The sequence below is a fragment of the Poecilia mexicana genome, unplaced genomic scaffold, assembly GCF_051168715.1.
Source record: "Poecilia mexicana isolate PSO_F unplaced genomic scaffold, ASM5116871v1 scaffold_20, whole genome shotgun sequence".
NCBI classification, from domain to species: domain Eukaryota; kingdom Metazoa; phylum Chordata; class Actinopteri; order Cyprinodontiformes; family Poeciliidae; genus Poecilia; species Poecilia mexicana.
Genome location: NW_028263389.1, coordinates 6,678,558 through 6,697,778, shown reverse-complemented (window position 1 = coordinate 6,697,778; position 19,221 = coordinate 6,678,558). Strand labels below are relative to the sequence as shown.

The 19,221-nt window shown below is 40.3% G+C and overlaps 1 protein-coding gene across 2 annotated transcripts; it reads left to right on the top strand.

Annotated features, from left to right (window-relative positions):
* Positions 1-1,015: 1,015 nt before the first annotated feature.
* Positions 1,016-17,510, top strand: zfhx2 (zinc finger homeobox 2). Of its 2 annotated transcripts, none has more exons than XM_014969413.2 (5): positions 1,016-1,210; positions 4,753-4,920; positions 6,698-6,758; positions 7,463-11,586; positions 14,407-17,510. In XM_014969413.2, the coding sequence occupies exons 1-5, from the start codon at positions 1,205-1,207 to the stop codon at positions 14,806-14,808; spliced, it is 4,761 nt and encodes a 1,586-aa protein (XP_014824899.2). In that variant the 5' UTR covers positions 1,016-1,204; the 3' UTR covers positions 14,809-17,510. The 2 variants fall into 2 exon arrangements, with proteins under 2 accessions (XP_014824899.2, XP_087857350.1); XM_088001224.1 differs by lacking the exon at positions 1,016-1,210 and adding an exon at positions 1,217-1,823.
* Positions 17,511-19,221: the final 1,711 nt, after the last annotated feature.

Below are 19,221 nucleotides of genomic sequence, written 5' to 3'. Positions count from 1 at the left end.
TTAAGTCACTGATTGGTTAGGCTAAAAAGTAAAGTTTATGAAGACCCTGCTACATGTAAGAAAAACTATTATGTTTTTGTTAATACAAGTAATATTTTTATGACAATGCTAACTTACTATAAACTTCATAAAAGATGTATAGCTTTATTTTTGTTCAAATACATGCAAAGAGCTGCGTAAATAATTTTCTTAATGCAGTCAGCCCATGAGATAAATTCTGAATCATGCAGTTCCTTCTAATATGCAAGGTCAACTCCCTATGTAATTAAAATGAAATGATTATACTGATAAATTATTTGTTGCTAAGAAACAAAAATATATAGTTTTGTAATAATACTACTACTACTACTAATAATAATAATATTAAATACAAAAACAGAATTAAAACAAGTTGAAAAGGTTTCAAATATGAATAATAATTTTTGACATAAAAAGTAAACTAAAATTACGGTTAATATATGCAATTGAATTATTAATTTGGTATTGTTTTGGAGGTAAACCAAATAACATTAGCACAGTTTTACTCTGGTTAGCATTTTCAGCTCTTAATTGAACATATGTATTACACACACACACACACACACACACACACACACACACACACACACACATATATATATATATATATATATATATATATATATATATATATATATATATATATATATATATATTTATATATATATGTTGCTTTTCTAAATTACTCAATCAGTAAATGGTAAATCAGTGTAGCAAGCACACTGATTTATATATTTATATATTAATTTATTTATATATTACACTTTAGTAATTATTTCAAGATTCCTATTAATTATAGATAGCTAAAAAATAATGAAATATAAAATCTATAAAATAAATATACAAATTGTTTGTATTTATAATTTAATTTTGCATATAAATTGATATCTATTCATTAATTTGTTTTTTATATAGAAATATAGGAGTCTTTCACGACTTATTCATTTACCGGATTTTGGCACTTCTCGCCCTCCATAACGCATGTGCCCTCTGAATGTCAGCAATCAGCCTTGGGGGGAGCTGTGGTCTGTTTACTAGAGGGAAGAGGGGAAGGAGAGAGGGCGAATGAAGGGAGGGGGAGAACAGAGGAGAGCAGAGAGAGAGCGAGAGAGGGAGGGCAGGCAAGAAAACTTTTCACTTGTGAGGATCCACAGAGGAAGCGTGTGTGCGTGTTGGAGCGGCGACCATGCAGGTAAAAACGCATTAGCTAATTGCTCCGAACTTAATTAAACGAGATTCGCGGTCGGTTAATTGCGCCCGTTCGAGCGCGGAGAGTGGCCTGCGACTGTTAGACTAGCGAGTAAAACGACGGATCGTGCCCCGATACTAATCCGATCCATAATAGAAATCCTACATTAAATCCCAAACTTTTTTTTTCTGCCCCCTCCGTCTCTGTTTCGCCTGCTCTCCCTGCACCACCCCCATCGTCGAGGCGAACGCGACGCACGTACTCCGCTTTCAAGTAGCTTTTTTTGTGTGTATCGTTTAATTCTCTCGCCAATTACGTGTTGGGAGCTGTTTAAATAAGAGTTTAAAATGCCCATGTGTTGCACCGAAAGTGTTTAAGGTGTGGATACGAGCGCTAGGACGCAGTTAAATAGGGGGTCTAACTGGGCGGCGAGGGAGGAGGGGGTTCGAGTGTTCCCAACACATCTGTAAGCGGAGCCCACGTTCATTAATTAAATGGCTTTAGTCGGGCTAGGCCTCCATTTACGCTGCTGAGCAGCAGGCGGCGGGCGGTGCAACCCTAGATGCCCGATTGGCAGCCCACAATCAGAGGGGGAAGGAAATAACCAGAGGCCGAGGTTGTTGTTTTTCTTTTTTTTTAATCCGAAGTTTAGTAAGAGATTTTTTTTTTTATGGCACGGGTTAACTCGATCGATGTTTTCCAGCTCCCACCTGGCCCGGACAGAGTTTGTTTCCAGGGAGTGGAGAGCACCCAGTTGGAGGCAGTTTGAGCAACGGTTAATTATCAGCGCCTGCTAACAGGCTAGCTAGCGAAGTGACACGGCTGTTAACAGCTCCGGCTCTTTTGTTTATTAATTTAACGACGGCCCAGCCCAAACCGAGAGCCGATTGGAGATTATGCTGACGCTTTCCTCGTCTTTTTTCGCAGTTTCAGAGAAGTGTGTCCGTCGCCGCAGGATTATTTTTTGGTAAACTAACGGCTAACGAGCATTTCCAAGCAGCACTGTAATGCGACGTTGCAGGGGGGCTTCACAGCCTAGCTTGCTAGCTAATTGATTCGGTCGGCATAGCTAATTAGACTGCTCATTAATTAGCCTCCTTAAGGCAGAGAGACTCAAAAAGCTGTTACGTTGTGGTCTTTATTGTTAAATGTGTCACGGGGTATTAAATGTGATGTACACAATGCAGGGGTAGGCTCATCGAAATAGTATCCGATCACATATCCCCGCTAGCTTGCTAATTGGCATGAGTAGGAAGTAAGGTGGTAGCTGTGTTGGTATTTTTCCTCCCAGGCACGGGTTGCGTTTTTGGCTGCATCTGTGATTATTAATGCTGGCAGAAAAATGCATCTACGGTTTTCTTGAAATGCATACTGCTGGATGTCTTTTTTATTATTTTTTTAACCAATACAAATGCATGCTGTTGAGTTGAAGCAATGAGATCTGAAAATAAACGGCCCAGTGTTTTTGTGGCATCTGTCAGAAGTGGTGCTGCATGGCATAATTTGCATTTCTTTTTTTTGTGCCTTGTTTGTTCTCCTTTTTTGTAGCACAGGTTTGTGCACATGTGCTCTGAGATTAGTCTGGATTTAGTTTGAATTAAAAGAGGAATAAAACATTAGCTCTTCCATGTGGGAACCTCATTATATCGATGGGTTCTTGCATCACAATGTGAAATTTGAGCAGGTTATGGCAAACAAATAAAAGGGGATCCTCCCATAAACACATGGGCCAATCTGATGATCCCATGCTATCATAACCTTATATAGAAAAACAAATGAGAGACAAATTTACATACTGCAATCTAAGAGATTTTATTAAAAAGAGAGAAGCAATTATTTCTAAAGTTCTGGTAGGGGAAAAAAAATCTATGTTACAACCTGGTTTCTTTAATTAATCAATTAGCAAAGTTTTCAAGAGTTATTTTCAAGACAAATGCTTCCTTCTGAATGTGAAAAGTAGACATGGTGCCAACGACAGGTGTTTAAATAAAAAATTAAGATTCAGTGTTTTAAAAGCTGAAAACAACGGGGTGTTTTTGTCTTTCAATTTACACTTGTACAATGTGTTGACTACCCTGTCATCACAAGAGCTGTTGCCTTTTTTTATATATATATATTGCCACGAATCAACGAACAATATTTAGTGATTTGAACAAATTCCAGTTTGTTTGTAACCACTTGAATTTTACAAGTCAGTTAACCGACTTCTGTATGTTGAGGAACAACATTAAGATTTTATTCTTCTTTAAAAGTCAACATTATAGCTGAAATGCTAAAATGAACTATTCTGTGCCATTTTTAGCAGAAACCGGAGCTCGTCAGGACTATTTTTATATTCATTGTTTGACGCAAACCTTCTTGAAAACATTAACTAACTTTTATTTTTATTATTATTATTATTATTCACATACATTTGGCTGAGCAAAGTTTCAGCAATATGCTTTTGGCTCTGTTGTTAGAAGTAAAATAAAATTGGAATGACAATCTGGATATGTTTATTGAAAATGTTGCGAACAAAGCCAAAGGGGGCGGAGCAGCCAGCTGCCTAATAACCAACCAGATGATTGGAGGACAAATGATGGCATGAACCTTGCTCGAATATCATGCGTTTTAATTTTTTTTTTTTTTATACATATACCTAATCAGTATTAGAGAGTAGTCCATCTCTAAAGTTAGTAGTCATCTTTAGGTGCTTATTTTGAAGAATATACATTTTATTTTTTTTATACTTTTTGATTCAACGCTTTGTAGAGAAACTCCAGTGTAACAAGCTAATAATAATTACTGGCTAATTCAACAGAATACTTGGTTAGGTAGCTTGGTAGTTGTTTGCTTATATCAGACCAGAGAACAGCTCTAACTTAATTTGATGGATAGCGGGCGCTCTTTTTAGTTTCCACACACTGATTTGTTTATTTTTTGTGTGTGTGTGTGATTGAAAGCATTTTTTTCTTGAAAACAAGGCCAAAGTATCCATGTTTCAGCCAGATGGCTGGCAGTACAGAGCAACAAGTCGGGGCAGCACTTGCTACCCTGACACTTCAGCATCTAATTGAAAGTAGTTTAAATCGCAGGAGATTTAAAGTGGATTTAAAGGAGTAACTTTTGCCTACTCGTGTGGTTAAAGATTTGACGTAAAGGCGGAAAAAAATAACATAATGCCGATCTGAGATTAGTTTGTATTTTAACTAAATAAAACTCCAAAATGACTCCCTTCTTATGGATTAACATGGTTGGACGAGGTCAATTGGTTTGACTCTCCAGATGGTTGAATGCCTTTTTATTTAGAGGGGGAAATTATCAGCTGGAAAAATAATGTATTTCCATTTGCGTTCAAAGTTTTGTGTCGTCTCAAGAGTTGAAATGCGTTCCAGGAAACGAGCCGTGGGGGAGCATAAACAATAAGCATTCTCGGAGTCTTTGATGAAATTACCCCAGTATCAACCTGCTATTAATGGGCCCGCTGCGAGGCTTAACCAACAAGTGCGCTAAAGTATTTTTAGAAGGAGGAGCGTGATTCACTGACATTCGTTTGTATCTGTCAGGAGGAGCCTGGAGAGACGGTGTGCAGTGAAAGGAATGGAGTTGCAAAGTGGCTGTGCCCGCTGTGCCAACAAGGGCAGCCTGACAGATTTTCCTTGTCTCTACATCTCACTGAGCAACACAGCGTACTTCCATCGTGTGTGGACAGACTGCTGGACATTGTGAGTTTGGTATGTGACTATTCGCAATATCTTGCATTACAAATGTCATAATCAATGGCTTGACTCATTTTTTTTTTTTTTTTACTTTCCTTGCCTTCTAATTACATTGCTTAACCCAATAATTACAGCCAGTGGAAGGAAGAAAGTAAAAGATTTGGGTCCTATAGATCTAACATCAGGTGTACAAAAAGAAACTACTACAAATTGAAAATGATCCTGTGTTATTAAACAAACATAAAACCAAAAGCCTTGCTGCTTCCATTTGGATTAAGCAGAAAAGTTGCAGCCTGACGCATCTAATTAAAGCACTTCATTAACTAATCATCACCATGTGTGACAGTGTTTTCTGTAAAAGCAGGAGCTTTGGCGGTTTAGTCTTGAAGTCTTGTGTCCGTTTACACAACGCCAAGGTGGAGAGACATCAGCAGTGACTTTAGAGAAGCAATTGTTGCTGCCATTTAGTCTTTCAAGGGGTTGTTGGGCCACATCAAAGCAGGTTTAAAGTTATCGTTTAGCAGCTAATTGACAGTTTCTTATCTTCCCAGGTTGGAATGTTTTTGAACCATGTTTGTACTCAAAAGCATGTTTGTAGTACAACCTTGAGAGATGATGGTTAAATCGCCAGGCTTTAACTCTGGGTGCTAGCTCGTGCCTTAAAGTCTTAAAGTATTTAAAATGAAAGCCCTAGGATGTCTTAAATTAATTTTAAAATAAGTTGGCCTTAAATATGTTAGTCGGGGTTCTTAAATTTTGTTGTGACAGAGCTATTTAATCATAATCTGTGCAGTTTTCTTTTTTTTTTATCTCGTGAGACTTTACTGTTACGCAAAACTTGAGTCACATGCAGAAATCTTCACTGCTTTGTGTGACTCAGGGTGGTTGCAGCTACAGTAACTTGCTGCTAATATACCTGTGTTAGCTACCTTAATAGATAGCTAGCTATATTAATACAACTAGCTAGCTAATCAGCAAGAGTAGCTAAAATGGTGACAAAGGTAAAGCTAGCTATCTATTATGTTTATCATGGCTAAGTGAAAATTTATTGCCAGTTTGCTAGAATAATGTTTGTCTTAGCTGTTGGCTCATTGCTGTTGCCAACCCATACAATTTATTTATTAGTGACTTTCTTTTGTACATTTCTGTCATTATGGGTCTTAAATTCCGTTCATAATGCTCTTAAAACATTGGTTAAGACGTTTTTCATTTGAGTTAGTGAAATGTGAGTAAGCCTTGTAAGACTCAAGAGTAAGACTTTAAATTTGACCAAAGTGGCTTAATTTTCTTAATCTTAAAATTACCCTTTGGTTAATGCTTATAACTCACAATTAGCAATGAAATACTTGTTAAAGTAGTCGTTAGAGACAATTAACTAGAGGAATAAATAATGTAATACAAAATGTGTTAATATACTAATACGATTGGCAGCTCTAGGTGAAAACGGTTTATTATTAGAACAACAGTAGACTAAGTTTTAAAGTGTTTATGGAGACACCACATTGGGAATAATGAGCCACCTCACAAAAATAAAAACTTTAAAGAAAACACTTATTGTGAAGTGTTGGGGAGATGGCGAGTTTGTATTGGTGGATCTATTAAAGACGGGGTATGCTCTCGGGGTAATTTGCAAATTAAAGACTAGCCAGGCTTGCTATGTGTAATATAACCACACTTGCTTGAGTCACGCCCAAATGTGCTACATAATGACATTCGGCTCATCTGGCAGGAGCTGCTGCAGAGTCAAGTTTGTGATGGGAATTCAGCTGAACGACTCCTTCTCTTTTTACAGGCCGTTTTAAAACAGGCTGCGAGTGGAGTAGAAGATTACAGAGGTGTTCAGGAGACCACAGGTGAGTGTTGGGAATACTTACACTTAGTTAAACCATAAATGGATATGACATAATCATCTATGTGAAATGGGTGGATTCCCAGACTAGTAAATATGGATCCTGTAGCGCTGTGGAAAGTATTTGTCCATACATTGGTTTTGCTTTTTTTGTGTCATAGTTAAATTTCAGATTCAAATCTTGATTTAAAAGATGACATGATTACAAAAGACCATTTTCAAATGACTATCACCATAAGAAAAAAAACCCCTCCAGACCAACATATGTGAAAAACAAACTGTTTTTTCCTCTCTTGGCCCTTGAAGCATTTGTGAAAGCTGGCATTGAGCCTTTTACTTTGCATTAGGGAAACTTTGTCCCACTAAGTCAATCACATTGGAGGGTTTTCAAGAAGATCATCACACCTCTTCTGAATCAATTGTAAGTCTAGACTTTGAGTAGACCACGCCAAAACATTCTCTACTGCAAAACCCAATTTCACTTTAGCTTTAGTTCTCCCGGATGTTCTTGAGAATTTGCTCAGGAGCAAAATTCATGGTTCCGTCATCTGGGTTCGTTCAGGTCTTGAAACTAGGTGTTTATTATATTTAAATGTTAAAAATATGAAATCTTAGAAATGGGGATAGCAACAAATTAGCATTGATTTTGTTGATGTATATCCAAAAACATGAAAGTTAAGACTTTTTTTTTCTTTTTCTCCCCCCTAGATGCTGAATTTTCACAACTGATGTCCACTGAAGAAACCCATTCAGACCCCTGCCAATCTACAGAGTGTTCAGACGCTAGCCAGACCCTTGCTGACAAAGAGATGGAGGAGGAAAGCATAATGGAACGGGAGGGAGGTGACGCTGAGGTGGTTTTAGAAGAGGAGGGAAACTTACCCCCAGAAGCCAAACTGCAAAATGCAACTGAAAACTCAGAAATACCAGGCACGAGTGAAAAGTCAGTTGGTAAAAACAGCGTTCCAGCTGAAAAAAGCACCCGGTCATTCAAATGCAATGCCTGCTTGGAAAGTTTCTCCAACAGGACTGCCTTGAGTGTTCATTATACCTCTGCATCCCACGTTCAGAGGATGACCTCAGGCGCTGCAAAGCAAGGTGCAGAAGGCTCTACCCAGCCTCCCTCAGTTGCGGGTTTGTCTCGCCCGTACATATCGAACAAGCCCTACCAGTGTGCTGTGTGTCGAGTCTCATACAATCACGCCATCACCCTTGAGAGCCATATGAAATCTGTTTTGCATCAAACCCGCAGCAGAAATGCTGGCATGGTTTCAAACGGTGCAGTACCTGCTGCCAGTTCGAGAAGTAGCAATGCCAGCGCTCCGAACCCGGTAGTTACAACCTCTGAAAGCAGAGGCAGCTCCTTGGGCACCACCAGCAACTGTGCTGCTCCTGCGACCGTGATGGTGGGCGGCGCGAAGGATGGAGAGCAGATTGCAGGTTCACAAGTGGCTCCCTCCCTCCTCACGTCCCCGGTGGCCTCCGCTCAGGCAGTCTCTGCCTTTCTCACCCTCCTCACGTCAACTCCCAGCACCCTGTCGCATTCCATCCTCCCGTCGCTGTTCGCAGCGGGCGCCGCACCCGGTACCGCTGCGCCTCAGCTCGTGCCTCAGCCTCACATGGTCATGCCCCTGATCTTAAATGGGCTCCAAGCCCAAACTCAGCAGCATCAAGACAACCAGCAAGGACAGCTCCTCACGCAGTGCGTGCCATTCGTAGGCCTCAACCCAGCCCAGCAAGCCCTACTAACCCAAAGACTTAACAGCTTACAGAACCAGTGGCCCTCATCGGTTGTTTCAGCTCACGTGCAGCCCCCTCAGGAAGAGCAAGGGCAAGAGAGGCAGAGCAGCGACGAAAAGTCCTCGGATCAGATCAAGAACGGGGACAACGGGACTTCGGAGAACGGCAAGGGAGACAGACCTGAAGGAGAAATCGTTGATGAATCTGCACAGTGTGCAGACGGAAAAGACAAAGGGAAGGTTGACGGCAATGAGGACAAGGTGAAAGATCAAGGTAGCACAACAGACCGAGATGGCTCTACAGATGAGTTGAATCCGAAAGGTGATAAAGAAAATTGCCTGAATCACTCCCGGGCAGGCACAGGCAAGAGCCTCCGCAATAACAACCTCTCGCCTTCAGCGTCTGTGGCCAGCCTCAGTCCAGTGAACTTAGACCTTACACTCAGCCCTGATTCCACCCCTCAGAAATCTCAATCTGGCACCACCCCTTGTGATTCACCAAAATCCAGCCCGAATACCAATGCCTTAACCACCAGCCAAACTAATCTTCGTTGTAACGCCGCAGAGGCCAATCATTTAGACCTTCCTGTACTGTCAGAGTTCCAGTCCGAGGTTCTGTGGGCATTCTTTGAGTCCCGTAGTGAGGCGGATGCTGCAAGTCCTCCTCATGAGGACTGTGAAGCACTAGGTAGAGAGGTGGGGCTTTCAGAGGAGGAGGTTCGGAGGTGGTTGAGCCACGCCCGCCAGACAAAGCAGAGACGGAGAGCAGAGCTGAAACACATGGATGGATTTACAAGACACAGTCAAGGATCTGATAACGACTATGACGACGAGGAAAACTCTCTCATTATCGCAGAAGGTGACGACGATGCTGAAGCATCAAGTAGTCAGGTCATGGATTTGTCTGGCACAAGAGGGAAATGCAAGAGGAGGAACACAGGAAAAGAGGGATGTGGAGAGTCCGCTCTAACGTCCGACTCAGAAACCGAAATGTACACTTCTGTCATCGTTTCTGATGAGGAAAGCCAAAACGAATTGCTCAGAGAAGGTCCTGAAAGTCCTGCTAAGGACGAAGCACAGCGGGAGATGCACGGCGACAAGGGCACAGCTGGAGGAAAGGTGCTGCGCTCCACAACTGTGTTTCTCTCCGATGCAGAGGACGAGTACGAAGATGATGAGGGTGGAGGAGCTCAGAGGGCTAAGAAGAAAAAGCGCAAAGGCGATTTTGAGCGAGACGAGGTGGAGTCAAAGAAGGAAAGACAGGACCCGGATGTGGATCTGGAGTTGGAGGCTCAAGGTGATCCTCCGAGTGCGCAATCTGCAGCGATGGACCATACTGAGATTCCCCCCGGTGCTCTGCACTCTGTCCCTTTGTCCATTTCTCCATTTTCTACTCAGTTCCTCAGCCCTTATGTTCTCTCCCTTCCTCCCTCAATGGCAAGCGATGGAAGTAAAATATCGGTCTTTCCAAACTCCCCAACAATCTCTCGCTTTCCTGGCTCTTTACTCTCGCAGACTCTCTCCTCCCACAACCAAACCTCTCACTACCTGTCCAACGGAGATGATTCCGAATCTGCGCTGGATCTCAGCATAGGGAAAAACAACTCCAAGTATGCTTCGTCCTCCTCATCTGTCGATAAAATATCAGTACAGAAGGGACAGCTGTTGGACGGACTTGGCCTCCGGCCCACATCCAAAGGCATGGTGGTTGTCCAAGTTAAACCAGAACCCGGCACTGCCATGGCTTCATCCAATAGCCCAATAAATCTGGTCAACTGCGGCAACATGACAAAGTCGAACATTTATATGAGAGCAGATGACAAGACAAACGCCACTTTTGTGAAAGTGGAGAGAGACCGGGAGAAAGAGACCGAGCTGCAAGAGAGGAAGTCCAAAGGAAAAAGGTACCGGGACATGCGCCGCTCCAGGACCATCATTCAAGCTGAACAGCTTGACATTCTGTATGGCTGCTACTTCAAAGACCCTAATCCTGGGAAGCACGAGTTTGAACAGATCGCCGAGTGGGTTCATCTCCCAAAAAAGGTCGTTCAGATCTGGTTCCAGAACATGAGGGCGAGGGAAAGGAAAGGCGAGGTCCGGTTCATCAGCGACGGCACTTTGGCTGCTGTTGGAAAACCTCTCATCAAGTTCACATGGCCTCTTTCTAAACCCATATTTTCAAACAAGACTGCTACAAATAACACCGGGGGCATCCCAGCTACTCCAATTGTTCGGACACTTATAAAGACGGAAAAAGAGCCCGAGAAAGAGCTGGCAAAAGCAGCCTTAGTGAAGAAAGTGATCCCAGTTCCCATCAAGCCCAAGGAGGTAGCTTACCCCACTGCAGGGTCTCCTGTGAGCAGCAGCATTACTGCAGTGCCAAAGACCAAACTTGAAGCCAGCAGCAATGTCAGTATGTTGAAAGTTTCATCCAAAGTCCCTACCCCCGTCCTCTATCCCCCACCCAAGGAACCAGTTCCAATTGCCCCACGGCCCATCCAGAAACAAGAAGAGGAGAGTGAAGAAGAAAAAACCGACGAGGAAAAAGAGGATGACAGTGAAATGTTGATCAGACCGGGCATGGCTAACCGCATGGTACCGAAGCTGGCTACAACTCCCATCAACAACAGGCCTCCAGTCTCCACTCTAGTGCCACCAAAACAAAACGGCCTCAACTACTGGACCCCCAAAGTCCCCATAAAGATCAACACTCTGTCAAGAGAACAACTGGCGCTTCCAACACACACGCCGCCCCGTACCATCCCCCCTCCTCCCACCCCTAGCATCGCACCGGTCAGCCCAAACACACCCGGTTCCGCCAAAACAGGGAGCCCGTCCACACCAATCATCGTGAAGTCCAGTCCGACGGAAAGCAGCTTTCTGTCCCACTCTGCCAGCCGCAGGCCACGCACCCACCTGTCCTGCCTTCAGCTGTCCATCTTGCAGTCATGCTATGAAACCTGCGCCCACCCCAATGCTATGGAGTGCGAAGCGATCGGCACAGAGCTCAACTTGCCTCTCAAGGTGGTGCAGATCTGGTTCCAGAATACCAGAGCCAAGGAGAAGCGCTGGAGGCTGCAGCAGGAAAAAATGGTATGTTGCTACTTTCCTGTATTACTCTGTTTTTAAGACAAACAATAAAGATAAATATTTTTGCACTAGCAAAAAAGATTATTGCTCCTCCTGCAGCAATAATCTTAACAAAAATGGATGTTTTGATGTTAAACTGTAGTATTCTGGTCACAACATTCAATTTTGATTTTTGGTCCTTTTTATAATATTTCGGAGGTATTCATCTTCAGTAAATATGTAAAAACTTTAAGTTTATCTGATCCACATAGGATCTAATTATAGTGCTGTGAGAAAGTATTACCTCTTAAAATCTTTACTTTGTTTTAGATCATTGTACAATTTTTAAGATTAGGTAAAGGTAACAAGAATAAAACTAAAATGCAGTTCACAAATTATGATTTTATTTACTAAGGTTAAAAAAAAGCTATTCAAGGCAATCTGAACATCTGTGTAAAATTCAGTGCGCCCTCAATAGATTCACTAGTGCCTATATTGCCATGTGAATTAATATTATTTTTTTTTATTGAATGTGGAGTTTGCCCCACTTTTTGTAATTTAGCTAGATTAGTATGGTGGACTGATCCTGCCAAATTTGACAAAAAAATTTAGAAAGAAAGAAATGGCTTGATAGGGTAATATGCTAGATATACTATATATATATATATATATATATATATATATATATATATACTTGCATTGAAAAATATTATCTTCCCCAACTTAACTGATTTATACAGTGCAACATAAATTAATATGCAACATTATTTCTATTTTTATCTTACTTCTAATCTTCCCATTCTTTTTATTTTTAATGCAATTTCTTTTGATTACATCACATTTTATTTCATACATTTTTTTTCTTCTAATTTTTTGTTTATTTTTTTATTTACTGTCCCTTTTTTATCATGTGGTGATTTATTTTCTCTTGTATTTTCTACCCTATTTTCTCCTTTATTTACCGTTTCTTATGTTCCTCATATTCATTTTTCTTTTTGTAGGAAAGTAATGTGACAGTAAATTAAAAAAAATGAAAAACAGAATATAATGAAATAAAGGAATCTAATAAAACAAGACTGGAAATAAAACAGGAAATACTGGTAATTTGAAATCAATACTATTGAAAATAATTGTTGTGCAGTAATCTAATAAGTTAGGATTTTTTGGGGGGCAGCGGGGTTGCCATATTTGGCACATTAATCATCAAGCCATTAATATTAATATCTTTTGCCAATTTTGGCAGGATCCATCCTCCATACTTTGCAAATAGTTTTTAAAACATCATGCCAAAGCATTTCAATAAGATTGAACTCCAAACTTTGACTAAACCACTCAAAAAAGAAGTGTTTATTTTATTTTAGCAATTTAGAGGTAAACTTGCTGGTGCGCTGTATAAATAAAGTGCTTGTGCCTTTAAGGTCCTGAATTGATAGCTGAACAATCACTTTCAGGATTTTCTAGAAAGCAAAATGCATGATCCCATCATTTACAGCAGCTAGACCAGGTGTTGAATCAGCAAAGTGCCACCAGCCTATCAAACACCTTCCAAAAAAAATTCCTCTTTTGTCCAGAGAATATGTAACAACTCTTAGGGATCATCAAAATGCTTTTCAGCACATGGGAAGAAGGGCCTGTTTTATCAGCAGTTTTGGTTTCCCCTGGAATCCAAGTCTCTAAATGTTGACTCATTAATAAGGATCATAAGTGAGATTTGTAGGCCTGGAGAAGTTCTGTGTCCTGTGAACTTCTGAATGAGTCATCCATGTTCTCCTGGTGTAATTTGATAGGTTGGCCACTCCTGGGAAAGTTTACCACTGGGCCTGATATCTTCATTTGTAGATAATGGCTCCAACTGTGGCTGGCTGGAGACCTAGAGCGTTAGAAATGACCTTGTAATCCTATCCAGACTGTTGCTTTTCAGGGAGTATTTTTAATCTGTTCATGAATTTCTGAAGATCCAGACTTGGTGTGTTGCTTTTTAAGATATTTCAGCCTACATCATGCTGTTAGATAGGGTGTGTTTAACCGATCTCTTTATTCTACATGTCTGGTAATAAGGCCTTGGTGGGGATACTGTAAATGACCAAGAACATGACCAACTGAACCCAATCCAGGATTAAACAAAGCACTCGACTGTAATTCCACAAAAAAAAAAAGCCAAGTTAATTTGGATCTCTCTTTTTCCTTAATAAACCTAGACATCACAGATCCCCAACCTCAAATCCCCAAGATTTGAGGTTGGGGATTTCCAAAAGCTTAATGTTGACTGCTTTATTCATTCTACAATTTCCCATGTCTGTTTGGGTTCATTTTCATGTTGGACCACCCAACTGAGTCTAAGTGCCTTTTCACACCTGGTATTCCGGCCTATCTGTTTCGATTGGGGACTAAAAATTGCAACATTTGCTTACAATTGCAGCTAGTGCGGTTTCCTTAATCACTGCACTTTGTCAAACTATCTAAACCTTTTGAAAAAAACCTGTCCCCCCCGCCACCCTGCATCTCTGGTGGTTCTGGACCAAGAACCACTAAAGGAAACAACACATAAACCTCTGAAATAGACACTGAGCACAACTTCCTGTTTCACAAACTCTTAAGAGAAGTGGATGTTTTCGGCCACTTCAAAGATGAAGATTATCTTTGGCAAAAGACCACGAGCCACACCTCCCTAAAACGAACCGGACTTTCTAGGCAAACAGACTAGAGTTCGATTAAAGTAGACAGAACAGGGCTGGTGTGAATGCAACCTATGTTGTTTGGTTGCTGTAATAATTTCTGATACTTTCTTCCAATCTTAATGAGTCTTTTTCTATCTCCCTCTTTGTCTCCCTTGACCAACCGCAGTACCCCCTGTCAGATGGGAAGGTGGACACCAGCTCGGGAAGCTACCTTCACTACAGCGCCCTGAAAGCCAATCGGCCCATCCTTCCCAAGCCCGTTCAGCTAACGATCACCGAACCTGCGGCCTCTCCGGTGCCGGGCCAGCCCGCTCCGAAGGAAACCCTGACAGGCCACTGCGACGCCTGCAATGTCTCCTTCGAGTCGCGGGCCGCTGCCAGGGCCCACGTCTTCTCCCCACATCACCTGGCCACTTTGAGAACCACTAACTTTGGCCAGCCCACGGCCCTGGTCAACAAGAACAGCTCGCAGGGTTCTCTCTCCACCGCTGTGACCAGCCCAGGAGCTGGCTCCGAAGGGGAGATCGTCATCGAGTTGCCACCCTCGACGGCCACCAGCAACAGTTAAAAAGACTCAGATCAGGCATGGTCTGCACATTGACAATTGTTGGACCCGTTTGGGCTCCTCAGATTTTAATAAACACATTTGAGCACTAATCCTCTAAAGGTAATCTTTCGCTACGCCTACCCCTCACCCACTCCCCACTTTTTCTCCGCTCCTCTTTGCTCGACCGTCACTTGGCCTGACATCATGAACTGAGCAGACTCTCTTCCCCATGCTGCTTGTCACTTTCTCAGCTGATTTCCTGATGAGTGTGCGAACCCTCTAAAGGTCTCCTTGACTCTTTCACACCTTACCGCAACAATTTCTGATCCTGACTCTGTGGTTATGTACTGACTAACTTCTTATAATTTGTAAAGGCACTCAACTCACGATGCTTGAGCTGTTCTATCCTAAAGACTGATACAAGTGTTTCTACCTTTTTGGCAGTGGCCACGGTGAGCCCATAAACACTTTTTTTGAGGTGACATGACATACTCACATAAATAACTGCCCGTTTTTTTTTTTTGTTTGTTTGTCCCCCCCACACTCCCTGTGGAGTTGTTTTTTTTTCCCCTCATGCCAACTTTTCACCTCTTCTCGGGCAAAGATTGCTTAGATATCACACAACTGGACTGAGCTGTTGGGAGAGGAGGAAAAGCTGGTAATAGCCAGCTTTTTGGTTGCTACAAGAATTATTTCTCATTTGGGATTTAAAAGAGGTACTATAGAGAGAGAGGGAGAGAGAGAGTAGGGCTGCAAACTTGTCCACAATAACATGTTCATAGTTTCATGACAATCTAAAGAAAAAAAAAGACTGAGCTAAAAGGTTTTTAAGAAAGTAGAATCTGTGGCATACCGCACTTTGACATTTTACATTGTTTGAGATGTTTTTAAGCATTCTGATGCAGGTGTCTTTTTATGGAAAGATGCATTAATGCATGTTGGATGCCTTAATATAAATCACGTGAAATTGATTTTTTTTTTCTTTTTTTGCTAATCAATTGTAATATGCTTTGGTTGTGAGCGTAAAATACAAAAAAAAAGACTTGTCAATGAAGAGCTTTTTTTCCCCAAACTTTTTACACCCATTCAAGGGGATCTGTCTCTTTGAATGTCACACCTGATATTCTATGAGTTAAGAAATCCTGCCTGTAAATTTTTCAGCGTTTTCTTGGCCAAGAACTGTAAAAGTTTTTTTTTTTTTTTTTTTTTTTTAACATTAAATTCTGTTTTGTTTTTTGTCAATTTTACATCCTCCCTAAATGTTTGTGTGTCTCATTTTTGGAATGTGACCCTTCAGACTTGCTTGGGAAATCTAAATGTTTTACACCTCCTGTTGGTGTGTTAGTAATATGGCAGCCTTAAAAGGAAAAACCCAACAGGGGAGCTTTGTAAATTGATTTCAACTCTATTTGGCACCAAGACTCAGACTGATTTCCTGACTTTTTTCTATTTTTTTTTCTTTGTCTTTTTGAATACTGTAAAAGTTTTTTTTTTTTTTTAATACTCATTTTATTCTCTTGAGTGTTTGTTCAACGACGGGAAGCAATTACAACTGGCAAAACATTTTTATTTAGGTCAAAAGCCAATCCAGTCAGATTGAGAAAGCAGGCCTGTTTCCCCCTCTTTTTTTCTTTTTTTTTGGTTTCAAAGCAGAAAGTGATCCTGGTCATGTATGTGCTGTGAAATGGGATGTTATACTCTTGAAACCCACGGCGACGGAGACAGCCTGGTGTTATTGGTATCATCTAGTGGTTTATGGGTACTCAAATCTAGGAAATAAATTAGGAAACAGAAAATGTATTCACTGAGAGCTAATAAGATGGTGCTGTGTTGAAGGACACAAACTAAAGATGTTTTCCTTCGGTTTAAGTTGTATATTAATGTTACTATTAATAGTTTTAACAAAAAAAAATGCAAAACTAAAACCTGAACTTTTTTGTAAAGAAATATATAAAAAAAAAGACTGATATTCCAAAGTAATCCTCACTTTGCTTTCTGTCATTCAGAAACCAAAAAGCAATCTTTAGGTCGACAGAGAGCAGGAGAGGTCCTAATGCAAACTGTAAAAAAAACAAAACAAAAAAAAAGGACATCCCACAGCTTGACACTTGCACTAGTCCACCATTTTTGCACAAGCTACAGACGTGAGACGAACGCAGCCATCGCCGCAGCGGTGAAACAAAGAGGGGAACGATGTCCTTTTAACCATGAGTAATAATTTGTACTTCTGTTGGAAACTGTATCTTGTGTGTAAAGCAAGGACTAGCGTGCTCGAACCTCAAGACTGGGATTACACATACACACACATATGCGCACACACACACAGACACGGTGTTGCACTGTCCAAACTAGATGATGTTTTTATGGAGATCTGCTTTATATTCCCTTATGTTTCATTGTCACTTTTGATTATCACTATTGTTATAACTGTACTACTTATACAATTTATTATTACTACTCATCACTGTTTTTTTTTTGTTTTGTTTTGTTTTATTCTTATGGATTCATAATGGTTTTTAATGCCACCGCTCTGCTCAGAAAGAGTATGGTATTCCTATGAATTTTGAACAATAATAGTGGCAGTGTTGTTATGAATTGTTAGATTTTATGATTAAGCTTAATTTTCCTCCTCACTTGTACCTGCCTTTGTGTTTGGTCTCCATTATGCTTTCTTTGTTATACAGAAAAACAAATAAAACCAGTTGAACAACAAAGCGAATAAAGTTGGTCTGATTTCATCAAACCTACTCCTGAAAAGATAGCTAGTGCATGTACTGTTAGGTCAATACAGCAGGAGATGTTTATTTGCATATGTGCTGTTTGGAATATATTTAATATTTTGTAATGCAAATTTTCATAAAGATCTCGCGAATTGTCCAGGTTTCCTCTGTGGAAACCAAAGTGGGCGATTTAAAACGGGTAAAAAAAAATTCTGGTAAGCATGCTAAAATATTTTGTTTTCAAAAGTGACATTTAAAATAGCTTTTATTTTAGTATACAGGAATTATTCAGCTTGCTAAATGTTAGTCTCGACACGTAAATAATTTCAGAGCTGCAAACCCTTTTAACCTCTTCCTGCCGAGCGGTCACTGTCGTGGCCAGTTATTTAACAGCTGCTTTCTAGCTTGTGGGTGTTGATTGCATTCATTCATTGGACTCGAGTGCGTCACTCCATAAACCTGCCACCTACTGGGCAAACGTTGTAACTTCAGGAAATGAAAAGATTCATAAAATAACACGTGGTGGTTCCCTTATAGACAGTCAAATGCTGAGCACTGGACGAAATATTTACCAGTACTGCTAGAGTATAAGATCATTATCAGTAAAAAACAACAATAGCAAAAAATAAATTCATAAAAGAAACAATATTGGTAACATTAATAAACTGCTAAGAACCAATCTAATTGTTAAAATTGAGAAAGATCAACATTTATTTTTGGATTATGTTCCAATTAATCCCGTTTATTAACAGGAACACCCTGTATCACTGGCTATATTTTACTCAAGCATGTTTTCATCACTGGGACTATAATTTTGAAAGTACTCGTAACACCTGCAGTCAAAAACTTAGTTTATCACACAGCAGTGTATTGTTTTTGTTGCTAAAACCTTTTTTTCCTTTTTTTTGTAATAAGTGATATCCTGATATTCCTTCTATAAAGGGCAAATACTAAGATGTTTTAAGGATGTTTATGTAATTTCGAAAGAATGCTGGTTCTGAGATATATGCTTATGCTTACCGTGGAAACAAAAACGCATGCTTATGGCTTTCTTGGAGTATAAAAAAGTAAGGTAATGGACAATAATGAACCCACACCTCAAAAATTAAATAAAATTAATAAAAAATGAAGACATCATTTTAACCTTCCCCCACAATAACTAGCTACAACTACAACTGAGTTTAGATCAAAGCACATGTATGTGTTAGAATGTCTCAGGTGAAGTATAGACACAAAGAGAGACAGTTGATGTTCAAACACAATGTCCATCCAAACTGATTGTGACTGAGTACAAATTTCAGTGTCTAGGTGTGCAAAGTTGGTGCAAAGAGGCTTAACAGAAATTGCTAATTTAGGTGGTTGAATACTCATGCAGTTAGAAGCATTCTATTCCAAATATGCACTACTTTTCAGTTCTTCTACATCACAAAGTACAGGTAAAAACAAAACGTGTGGTTGTAAAATAATGTGAAAAGGCTGAAGGTGTACAAATACTTTTGGCATTACTTTGGTTTTCTTTTGGTTGCAGAAACATTGAGTAATTTGTGTAGTTGGTCAGATCAAGCTGTGTATACGTAGTTTTACAGAAGTAATAAAGACGATTAAGCATCAACAATTTCAAATGTTGTCAATAATATAATTTCCTGTCAGAAATAAAATGCTTATAATACAAATCATTAAACGTAAAAGTAATAGCTTCTCCGCAAAACACGTT

Excerpts from the sequence above, each read along its gene's own strand:
- zfhx2 (XM_014969413.2), top strand. Across the intron at positions 4,921-6,697 it reads TGCTGGACATTGTGAGTTTG|GCCGTTTTAAAACAGGCTGC; the intron begins GTATGTGACTAT and ends CTCTTTTTACAG. Across the intron at positions 11,587-14,406 it reads GGCTGCAGCAGGAAAAAATG|TACCCCCTGTCAGATGGGAA; the intron begins GTATGTTGCTAC and ends GACCAACCGCAG.